General features: G+C 36.4%; 1 protein-coding gene across 1 annotated transcript; it reads right to left on the bottom strand.

The window, feature by feature from the left end:
• Positions 1 to 1,770: 1,770 nt before the first annotated feature.
• Positions 1,771 to 9,572, bottom strand: LOC133522444 (beta-1,4-galactosyltransferase 2-like). Its single transcript, XM_061857800.1, has 4 exons — positions 9,251 to 9,572; positions 7,183 to 7,974; positions 4,631 to 4,987; positions 1,771 to 4,022 (listed from the first exon to the last, which is right to left on the bottom strand). Exons 2-4 carry the CDS (start codon positions 7,632 to 7,634, stop codon positions 3,827 to 3,829), a joined length of 1,005 nt encoding a protein of 334 aa, XP_061713784.1. The 5' UTR covers positions 7,635 to 7,974; positions 9,251 to 9,572; the 3' UTR covers positions 1,771 to 3,826.
• Between the last annotated feature and the right edge of the window lie 2,762 nt (positions 9,573 to 12,334).

The following is a 12,334-nucleotide window of genomic DNA, read 5'->3' as shown; positions in this document are numbered from 1 at the left end:
CTTGAAGAAAATAAAAAAAGTGAAGTTCGATCGAATTATAGAAAATAATAGTATTTTATGCAACAGTTGTATAAGAAGGGTCAAAAAAGGCGAGTGGCGTGAGTTACAATGTGAGCCGGAGCCGAAGGCGTAGGCGAACATTGTAAAGGAATACGCCACGAGCATTTTTTGACCTACTTATACAACGTTGCATACAATATTTTTCCTACGAGTCAACAAAAATAAATCTTACTTTAGGTAACCAAATTACAGCAAAAGTATATAGCCAAGACGCGCGAGCATACCTTGTTACGCGCCCGGCCCGCCCCGGGCCGCGGCCGGCCGGTCAGCGACACCTCGTAACTCATGAGGTCCTGGTACTTGCTACTTGCTAAATTAAATTTTTGGACAGAGTTTTCTCAATTTTGGCCACCGTAGCCTACGGAGACTAACAAGCAACGCTAAGCGGTCTTCGTAGTCTATGAGTGTTGCTATATTACGGGTGTCACATGCATGTTTCTGACTTATGAAGTAATTATTTTTACTGTGCAACCAAATGAATATTTTGTAAGTTGGCAGCAAATGCACTTAGTTTAAAACTGTATTCGTTTTGGTTTTGTTAGGTTGGTAGCCATTAATCGCAGTAACGTTATAGCGATTAAAAGCACAAGAGCTTTTATGAGGAATAGACAATATAGACTTTTCTTGAAACAGTTAATAACAATGTATTTTTGGAAAACAACTTAAACATACACTAACGCAATGTTTTAGATAGCAGAATGACTTTGTAATAATTTATTTTTGTTATCTACTAGTAACATCGTTCGATGCAAAAAAGTCGGTTCCGCTGTTAGGTCGCAGTTCACCTAATACGTTCCTCCTCGTTTCGCTCGTCGTCGCACTTTTTTAGCCGAATGAATGATTTGGTAAAAGAAATCTATTCTAAATCTTGTATGTCATGTCATGATAATAATCTACTTAATAATAATTCTACCAAGTAAAACGTTGTTATAATGAAAGTTTGCCGAATGTTGGTTGCCAAAGTAAATGATCTGCGAAAAGTTGGTTGGCAAGTGAAATTCGGTCAAGAAAACTTCGGCGAAAAGGCAGAACATCAGGTTCGGTGGTTTGATATAATTTTTCTGTCGTTTCATTTTTTGAAAAATGTTCAAAATGGCGGAAATTGGCATAAAGGACTTAAGCGCCAGTAGGATCTATGACGCTTAAGACTATTGTGAGTTCGCTGTGATAATCTTATCATATATGTAATTGTTTTTTATTGCATCTTTTCCTGTCTCTTATGTGAAATAAATTGTTTACATACATACATACTCCACGATATATTTTTTATTTTTCCATTTCTAAGCATATGGCGAGGTCTACAGCTCACAGAGCCAAGTTTGTTTAAGTAGAAGATGTCTATGAATGCTACTAATAATTGTAAGTTTTTCCTGTACATACTTAGCAAAAATTACGCCGATTTTCGTTTCGCAGACGGGTCCTTTGGCAGAGGAACGTTTGGCAGAAATTAATTACATACAGTAGTCAGTTGGCAGAACATTTATACGTAACGCAGCAGATTTACTTTGCATGGTAATGTACCTACATCATATATTTTTTTTGTTTTATCATTCTGTTATTTTAGAAGTTACGGGGGGGGGGGGGGGGGTAGCACACACATATTACCACTTTGGAAATGTTTCAAAATGATATTAGAAACCTCAATATCATTTTTGTAGACCTATCCATAGATACCCCACACGTATGGGTTTGATGAAAAGAAAAATTGAGTTTTAGTTCTAAAAAAGTTTGTATTTTTGTGTGAAAATCTTAATGCGGTTCACAGAATACATCTACTTACCAAGTTTTAACAGTATAGTTCTTATAGTTTTGGAAAAAGTGGCTGTGACATAGACGGACGGACAGACAGACAAACATGCTGACGAATTTTTTTTGACGAAAAATTTTCACTTCATTATATTTCAGTTACTCGTCCATTTATTTCAGCATACATAAGCATTACATATATATAATTACAGTAGTGTAACATAGCGCTTACATCAGATTACTTAATATTAAAAACATTTAATAAACATTCAACACACAAAAAAAACTCCCTAGTAATTCCATAATATTTATAAATATTCCATTATAAATAAAAATATAATAATATAATCTAGCAGTAATTAATATAATTAGTAATGAAAATTTTAATAATTAATAATATCTATAAATTACGGATTACATAATTATTTGTAAGTGACCTCTGTGACCTCAATAAACAAATCTATTTCAGTCGAAAGGACTCTACGAAATCACTGGAAGGCCTTTACTTTTCGGTATGAAAAAAAGCATTTCATCTCATAAAAAAGCGGCCAAGTGCGAGTCGGACTCGCCCATGAAGGGTTCCTTTATGACGTATTAAAAAAAACTACTTAAACTACTAGATCTCGTTCAACATTTTACCACTTTGGACACACATTTTACCACTTTGGTAGTGTCTCTCGCGCAAACTATTCACTTTAGAAAAAAATTATATTAGGAACCTAAATATCATTTTTGAAGACCTATCCATAGATACCCCACACGTATGGGTTTAACGAAAAAAAATTTTTTTTTAATTTGATGACGTATTAAAAAAAACTACTCACTAGATCTCGTTCAAACCAATTTTCGTTAGAAGTTTGCATCGTAAAGTATATCATATATTTTTTTTAGATTTTTCATTCTGTTATTTTAGAAGTTACAGGGGGGGGGACACACTTTTTTTTACTTTGGGAGGTTCTCTCGCGCAAACTATTCAGTTTAGAAAAAAATGATATTAGAAACCCTAATATCATTTTTGAAGACCTATCCATAGATACCCCACATGTATGGGTATGTTGAAAAAATTTTTTTTTTTTTAATTTCATGACGTATTAAAAAAAAACTACTTACTAGATCTCGTTCAAACCAATTTTCGGTGGAAGTTTACATGGCAATGTATATCATATATTTTTTTTAGATTTTTCATTCTGTTATTTTAGAAGTTACGGGGGGGGGGGGGACACACATTTTACCACTTTGGAAGTGTCTCTCGCGCAAACTATTCATTTTAGAAAAAAATGATATTAGAAACCTCAATATCATTTTTGAAGACCTATCCATAGATACCCCACACGTATGGGTTTGATGAAAAAAGATTTTTTGAGTTTCAGTTCTAAGTATGGGGAACCCCCAAAATTTATTGTTTTTTTTCTATTTTTGTGTGAAAATCTTAATGCGGTTCATAGAATACATCCACTTACTAAGTTTGAACAGTACAGCTCTTATAGTTTCGGAAAAAAGTGGCTGTGACAGAATCGGACAGACAGACGGACATGACGAATCTATAAGGGTTCCGTTTTTTGCCATTTGGCTACGGAACCCTAAAAATGTGCCCAAAAAGGTAATCAAAGTTAATGAGTCATGTCAAGAATATAACAATCTACTTATACTTAATTCTATTTCAAGTTCACAATTATACTTAAGAACAAAATTATATAAAAAGCTTAACCTTATTATAAGATTCTCATTCAAAAACTCGTTTCACATTAATACCATAATTATACCATATGAACCATGAGTCATGGTACAATATCGTACGAATGTAGTGAATTAGTGATGTACCAACATATTGATTCTAGTGTTGCGATGATCTTGAACAGAGAATCTCCCATGTAAATGTTACTTGAGAGACAATGAGATTTATCGTTTCGGCGTACACTTTCCACAGGACAGATGTTGCTGTAAATAATTAAGACGGACAGGAAAACATAAAACTTTTTTGGTCTCTAATCAGCAGAAAGTGTCCTGAAAAAGGATACCCTTAAAGTGTAACTACAAGCAGGGTGAAGAGCCGCTGGTCGGTCCTGCGCACAGACGCGCGCGCATCCCGCAGCCCGTCTTGCGCGCGCGCAGCGCTCGGCTGGGCGCGGTTGGCGGCCAGCTGCGCGAAGCGGGCAGGGTTCATCTCGGATTGGGCGTGCCGCAGCATAGCGTAGCGGGACATTGAAGGCGGGAACCTGCAGGATACACAGCATTTATACATAATGTTTCCACGACCGGTCTGGCCTAGTGGGTAGTGACCCTGCCTATGAAGCTGATGGTTCAAATCCTGGTAAGAGCATATATTTGTGTGATGAACACGGATATTTGTTTCTGTCATGGGTGTTTTCTATGTATTTATATATTTATAATTATATATTATATATATCGTTGTCTAGGTACCTACAACACAAGCCTTATTGAGCTTACTGTGGGACTCAGTCAATTTGTGTAATAAATATTTATTTATTAATATTTAAAGAGCCCGGATCTGTTAGTTTTTTTACTAATTTAAATTGACCCTTGTCATCGAGCAAGACATATTCTTATAGGATGTGTGATCTGTGATCATATTCATATAGGAAACTACCTACTAAGGGAATCGAGAGAAACTAAAAGCCTCGGGCCTCAAACTGTCTCCATACCAAACTTCATCTGAATCGGTTCAGCTGTTTAAGCGTGAAGACGTAACAGACAGAGTTACATTTGCATTAACAATACATATTATTATGTATACTAGGTATTAACTCTTGACATAATAATGTAGGTATTTACTGTATTATTTCTAACTTTACATAAATGTTACCTAATAACTTTCATATCTTGCGCCTCCATCCTATTATTTAAATCATCATCCTCCGCTCCCCACCCCCAGAACTTGTTCGAAAACCCGTTCAGCCGCTCATACTGTTCCGACCGCACGGCCAGCACTCCTCCGACCAGCCAGTCATAGATCAAAACGAATCGGAACTTGTCTATGCTAGCGCTGAGATGGCGCGGCTGTGTCGTGCAAGCGTAGAGGTTGCTGGCGTCCAGCGGCAGCAGGTCCACGTCGTGGAGGATGAGGCAGGGGAAGCCGTCGGCGATGGCGGCGCGCGCGCCCAGGTTGTACAGGAGACCCTTGTTGAAGGGTTTGAGGTCTTGCTGCTCGATCAAGTATATCCTGGAGTAAAAGAAAATGTCAGAGGTCAAAATATTACAAAATACGGTGTGCTGAAGATGGTTAAAAAAACCGGTTAAGTGCGAGTCGGACTCGCCCACCGAGGGTTCCGTACTTTTTATTATTTGTTATTATAGCAGCAACAGAAATACATCATCTGTGAAAATTTCAACTGTCTAGCTATAACGGTTCATGAGATACAGCCTGGTCACAGACGGACGGACAGCGGAGTCTTAGTAATAGGGCCCCGTTTTACCCTTTGGGTACGGAACCCTAAAACGAACACTTTTTAGGGTTCCGTAGCCAAAACGACAAAAAAGAAACACTTGTAGTTTCGTCATGTCCCTCCGTCCCTCCGTCCGTCTGTCTGTCTGTCCGTATGCCACTGCTATAAAAAAAAATCTAGGACATTATCACACAAATTGACTAAGCCCCAAAATAAGCACAATAAGGCTTGTGTTGTGGGTACTTAGACAACGATATATATATTATATATAAATACATAGAAAACACCCATGAGTCAAGAACAAATATTTATGCTCATCAATCTCATTACTTTGCCTAAAGGTTGACTGGTAGAGAATGCCTCATGGCATTAAGTCCTTTTGTACTATAAGATAGATAGATAGATAAACCATTTATTTGGCAGCTGCAAAAACACACAATATAAAGTTTAAATCATCATAAAGAACACAAATTATTACATGAACAAAATAAAAATGGCACAAAAGAAAATTGAGACAACAAAATAGGAATAATTAATAAACAATAAAATAAAATAAAAGTACTACATACGGTGTGCGTTGCAGCAGGACAAAAGGGTCACGGCTCAGTGATACTCTTCACTCTTTCGAGTAAAGCACTGGTTTTCTGCCGGAACCCAGGTCACAACAGATGTACATTAAAATAAGGTTTTCTTTTGTGCAGTAAAAATTAAATAAATAAATAAGTTACCTAAATTATCAAATAAATGCTCATTGGGATTTATACTCAAAATGATCGGTCTCATAGGCAGGATCATTATAGACTAGGCCGTTGGGCTAAGATGGTCGGCTCTTTATCATTTGTCACCATGTCTGTCACGTTCTGACAAGTATGTAAGTGCGAAAGTGACGGGCATAGTGACAAGTGATAAAAATGGAACCATGCTGCCACTGCAGACCGATAAAATAAAATATATTTTTAGGGGGGAGGGGGGTATACATGTAACCGCATGGTTTATTATATAAAATAGCAATTTATGGCCACCAATGGATATTTACCTTAATAGGATTTAGGCATGTGAGTATGAGTATGACTCATATGAGGTAAACCACTTACAATTAGCAAAATATATCAGTTATGGGAGACCGTTTTCAGGGTGACCTTAAAATAACATTAAACTCGTCGACGAGGGGTCTAGCCAAGATTACAATCATACATCGGCAAAAGCCAGGCGAAACGAAAAAATGTACCTATCGGTAGGGCCATACGTCCCGGGACTGCCACCGTATTTAAGTATCGCGTCCCGTATTTTTACCCGTCCCGTTTTTGTCCCGTACTGCTGTAGAATACGTATATTACCATTAATACAGTAACGTTATACATTTAGCGTATGCGTCAAATCCGGTATTTCCGATTTTTGCAGACTTGTTTATGATGGTTGGCTCAATGAATAATCCAAGTTTGTGACTTCGAGCGCCGAAGAAAACTGAACATTTAGTTTTTTTAGATATTGGCGATTATAACCCTAAAGGACTAGTCTTCGATATTCGATAGTACCTTCTCAGGGAGTTTTTAAAGTAGTCTAAATTTGCTACAATACGAGACTAGTTGCAAATAAAAAAAAATATTTTTAATCTCGGAAACTATAGTTTACGAGTAGGTTCACTAGACAGAGACAATTTTAGTCTCGTATTGTAACAAATTGTGTATACTTTAAAAACACTGTGAGAAGATACTATCAAAAACTGGTCCTTAATAGGGTTATAATCGCCCTAATCTAAATATAATCAGAAGTTTTCGCGGTTTTTTTCGATTTTTGACAAAGTTGCGTTCCGCTCTCGAGGGCACAAACTTGGATTATTAATTGGGCCAGCATCATAAACAAGACATGGGACAAGCCCGGGATGAAGGATTTGACTCGTTTGGCCCCGTACTTTCAGGCGACAATGTTAACGGATTACTAAATTAGGTACACAATTTTACATAATACTTACTTATAATGAATATTTTGTCTTCTCAAAAAATTATGCATATATGGCAAAAAGATATCAAGTTGCTTCTGTCTGTTTCGATATGTGACCAGTATGGCCACACTGAAGAGAGGGTTGCAGTGCTCCGGCGTAAATGTCCCTTTTTCAATCCCTTTAGCGTCAAAGTCGACGTATGTCTTCCTGGCGTCCCAAGTGTGAATTGTATGTGTACTTTGTAGAACATCGTCATATGTGCAGTTCGCTCTGTCTTTATTTAAAATGGCAGAAATGACTTCTTTATACAGAACCGAGTGTATAGCCTCGCCAGATACATGCTGGTAGTTGTAGGTTCCGTAACAACTGAATAAGTTTACTGTTACTGCGAGCACGAAGAGAGAAAAAATTGAGCCGATAGTATATTTTTTTATTTTTTTTTGGAGGTAACTCCGAAGTATTTTGCCAGTTGAAAAGGCCATTCAAATTAAACAAAACAAATAAGATTTAAAGTGTGCTATTTGTGATTCAAAATGATAAAGCCAATTATTTATTACGAATCATAATAATGAAAAAAAAAAACTTTCGCGTTTTGAAATCAGGAAACACCCCAGAAATTTTAATAGGGAAGATGGATTTAATTTGTCGTCAACTTGGGAACCAGTGATCCAGAAGCTTAAGCCAAGGGATCTATCTCTAGATGTGGTGGGTGAATTGTGATGCCTACCCCAAACTTTTTCATAAACTTTTTGTCGGGTAGTTACACCTCTGTTTTGACATTTTGCTGGGACATCAGTTATCCGCGACCACGACCAGTGAGACCTGCGCCGAAACATCGGAAATAAAGGTCGTAGTTGTAGATTATGACATGTAACGAAACGAAACGCCGTACGTGAACCAAAGATTTCTTTTTTTGGCAGGTTTGGTCCTTAGGACCCAAGGATGGATTTAAGAAGTGGAGCTAATTGGGGTGTAAAAAGAAGAGGAACTTTATCCCAAAACTGATCCCTTAAAAGTATGAAAAGGGAGGTGGAAGTTTGTATGGGGGTTCATTAACCGGTGTAACCGATCTAGATGAAATCTACGCCCACATCTTTGATTTAATTGAAAATTATACCAAAACTGGCTTAGAACCAAAACTTAAACAATCATTAAAATCCTCCTGAATCCCCTCCATCCATAATCTGGGTGGCTCCACTTCTTAAATACGTCTTGGAAACACAAAGATTACAACACATCTGGCGAAATCAAATTGCATGATGACATCATGACACACTTTGGTGTGATGATGCGATGTTTGGCATGATGAGCAAATGTTATTAGAGAAAAATAATAATATTTTGTATGAATAAGTATTTGCTCTAAAATAAAAATTATACCAAACTCCAGGAACTAAAATTTGAAATAAACTCTTCCCACAAAAATAATATGAGAAACCAAACCATTCAAAATATAAACATCAAGATAATTTTTTGCGGCAAATTTCGACCTTGAGAGTTAAGGACAAGTTGAGGAGAACAAAAATAGACTCCAACTACGCCGACTCGCCCGGGAAGTTTTACGTGAAGTATGACGCGGACATATATTGAAAATAATTTTAATTTGACTATAGGTAAGAAACTTAAGTAAGTCACCTGTTGTATGTAGTTGTGACGTGTTCGAATAGACATTTGTTTTGTTTGCGTGTGTCTTTTAAAAATTTATTGTCTATTCGAACACGTCACAACTACATACAACAGGTGACTTTACTTAAGTTTTTTACCTATATTAATTTTGATTACATTGTTATAGTCCATTACGATACAAGTGCGAAAAATAGGAAATTACCTATTCGCACATGTATCGTATAACGTTTTTGCAGTACATATGGCCCTTTAAATGTTCGACACAGTAACGTAATATGCTAATTTTGCGCACTAGTGCGCTAAAGTAGCACCATATGTACTGTAAAATTATTTTAATGTCATGTTCTTACAACGAAGGGTAATAACAAATTCTGAAATAAAGATATTCTTTTTATTGCACAAACACAAACTTAGCATAGTTTAATAGCAACGTAGTCTATCTCTATTTTAGAGTACCTACTAATAAATCTTACCTGTTAAAGGCGCACCACAACGTGTGTATTTTGGAAAAGTGAAGTTTTGGGAAAGTGAGAACTTTTACTCCATAATTCGACAGTAGTATAAATCGTCACAATTTAAAGCTTTTTATAAATTAAATACTATTTGTTTAGTTTGGGCTTCACGTTAATGCCGAGTGCTGCGTGCAGCAACACATTGCAAGACCTTGGACTAATAATACTACGGACGTAGTTTTGATAATACACAACTATGGTTCCAGCATCCACCGATTTCCTAGTACTTAACTATTTACGCGCGACACACACATTGACAGTTATCCCTATAGTGCCGATTATATCTACACTAAATAAAAGTGTGACAGGGAGGCATCACGTCGAACGAGGTTCCCGGTAGGCCATCAGGGCGGCTACCGGGAAAATCGAAATTCGTCAATTGCGGGCATTTCTCTGTCACTCTAATTACGTTTTAGTGAGAGTAAAAGAGAAAGATCCCCGCAATTGGCGAATTTCGGTTTTCGCGGTAGGCCCATATAGTGCTACTTTGTTACTTTCACGCACTAGTGCAGGAATAAGCACTTTCCGAGCCTGTGTCGAAAATTTTAAGGGCCATATGTAGGTACTGTAAAGCGCTGTATAATACACGTGCAGTCTTGTTTTAATTTATCACCGCTCGTTGCAAATTTCCTACTTTCCACACTTGTATCGTAAATAACTACCTGTTAAACAATGTTTGCACAAAGTAATTAGACAGCATTACGCACTATCAAGATCTATAAAATCAGGTACATATTTATTATTGTCGAACATAAAACAATTCCTTTTTTATTTAAAAAATATTATTTCACCATCGGGGAGAATTTGTGTTACGTGGTATCCACTCGCCGCCCGCCGTTGCAGTGTCAGTTTGTCATAACATAAGTCAAATTATCTCTGTTAATGCCTTAACTCTATGTGAAAGACACCATAATTTTTACAGAACGTTATATACTTTCACTGACGCGTGTAAACATTACCAGACTTATGTAAAGTAAATACTATGAACACCGGTTATACTACTGACACAGTAATAATCACTGATAATAACAATAAACGCGAATGAAAAATTATTAATTATCTTATCTGCCGTTATCACCAGCAACACATACAACAACACTCTGGCACAGCGACCTTTGTCAGTAGAAAGTTGGAGGCCAATTTAAAATTTTAGGCGCGACTTCTCAAACAAAATTTTAATTTAGCGCCTTTTTAGGGTTCCGTAGCCAAATGGCATAAAACGGAACCCTTATAGTTTCGCCATGTCCGTCTGTCTGTCTGTCTGTCCGAGGCTTTGCTCCAGGGTCGTTAGTGCTAGAAAGCTGAAATTTGGCATGGATATATAAATCAATAAAGCCGACAAAGTCGTACAATAAAATCTAAAAAATTAATTTTTTAGGGTACCTCCCCTACACGTAAAGTGGGGGTGAATTTTTTTTTTCGCTTCAACCCTAGAGTGTGGGGTATCGTTGGAAAGGTCTTTCAAAACTAATAGGGGTTTTCAAGAAACATTTTTTGATAAAGTGAATATATTCGGAGATAATCGCTCCGAAAGAAAAAAAAAATGTGTCCCCCCCCCTCTAACTTTAGAACCATAGGTCCAAAAAATATGAAAAAAATCGTGGAAGTAGAGCTTAAGAAAAACATTAAATGAAAACTATAGCGGACATGATCAGTTTAGCTGTTTTTGAGTTATCGCAAAAAGTTTTCCCTTCATAGTAAAAAGACTTACTTTAATTAGTAAAAGTAAAAAGTAAAAAAGACATTTATTCAAGTAGGATTTTACAATCTCTTTTGAATCGTCAAAAGCACATTATAAATAAATTAATTAAAAATAAATAACAGATTACAAAATAGAACATTCAACAATTATAATTTACTACCAATATACATTTCATATTTCATTCATTTATTTATAGGAGGCCATGCATTTTTGTCATTAATATACTCTCCGACTGTGTAATATGCCTTATGCTGTAGACCAGATTTAACATATTTTTTAAGTCTAGGAAATGGTAAATCCAGTGCTTCCCTTGGCAACTTATTGTAGAACTGTATACACTGTCCTAGAAAAGATTTCCCTACTCTCTTAATACGAGATCTAGTTATTGCTATTTTGTGATTATTTCTAGCACTTTGCATTTTATGAAAGGTTTCTAAATTTTTTAGAGCATATAATATGCAGTCGTATATGTATTGTGATGCCATTGTTAGTATATTTATTTCTCTGAAACGTTCTCTCAATGAAACATGTGACCCCAACTTATATATATTCCGCACTGCTCTTTTTTGCAATACAAAAATTGTTTGTATATCGGCAGCTTTACCCCAGACTAGAATTGCGTATGACATTAGGCTGTGAAAGTAGCTAAAATACACCATTCGGGCTGTTTCTACGTTAGTTAATTGCCTAATCCTTCTGACTGCGTATGCTGCTGAACTCAATCGGTTTGCTAGAGAAGATATATGGGGACTCCATTGCAAATCTTTATCTATGGTCAAACCTAAGAAGAGAGTCTTATCCACCATTTCCAGACATGCATTATTTATAAATATACTGCCACTAGTAACTTTTACATTAGGTAATGTGAATCTAATCCATTTAGTTTTTTTGGAATTTAACAGCAGATTATTAATTGTAAACCAATTTGAGACTATATTCATGGTACTATTTATGTCTGTATAGTCTTCAGTGTTTCGACTAACTTTAAAAATTAAAGATGTGTCATCTGCGAATAACACAATTTCACAATGATCTTTTACGATATATGGAAGGTCATTTATATAAACTAAAAATAAAAACGGGCCTAAAATGGACCCCTGTGGCACTCCTAGTTTAACAGCAGCGGATTTCGACGGGGTTTCATTAATCACAACCGTTTGTGTTCTCTCGCTGAGATAGCTTGAAATTAGGTTGATAGCGGCGTCAGATAACCCGTAATGTTTAAGTTTTAGTTTTAAAGTCAAGTGCTCAACACAGTCAAAGGCTTTTGACAAGTCACAAAAAATTCCTACCGCATCACTAGATTCTTCCCATATGTTATAAATATGCTTGATGAGCACAGA

Source organism: Cydia pomonella, chromosome 10 (genome assembly GCF_033807575.1).
Source record: "Cydia pomonella isolate Wapato2018A chromosome 10, ilCydPomo1, whole genome shotgun sequence".
In the NCBI taxonomy this organism is placed as follows: Eukaryota; Metazoa; Arthropoda; class Insecta; order Lepidoptera; family Tortricidae; genus Cydia; species Cydia pomonella.
The sequence above is the reverse complement of the archived record's forward strand: the minus strand, read 5'-3'. Positions and strand labels throughout refer to the sequence as shown.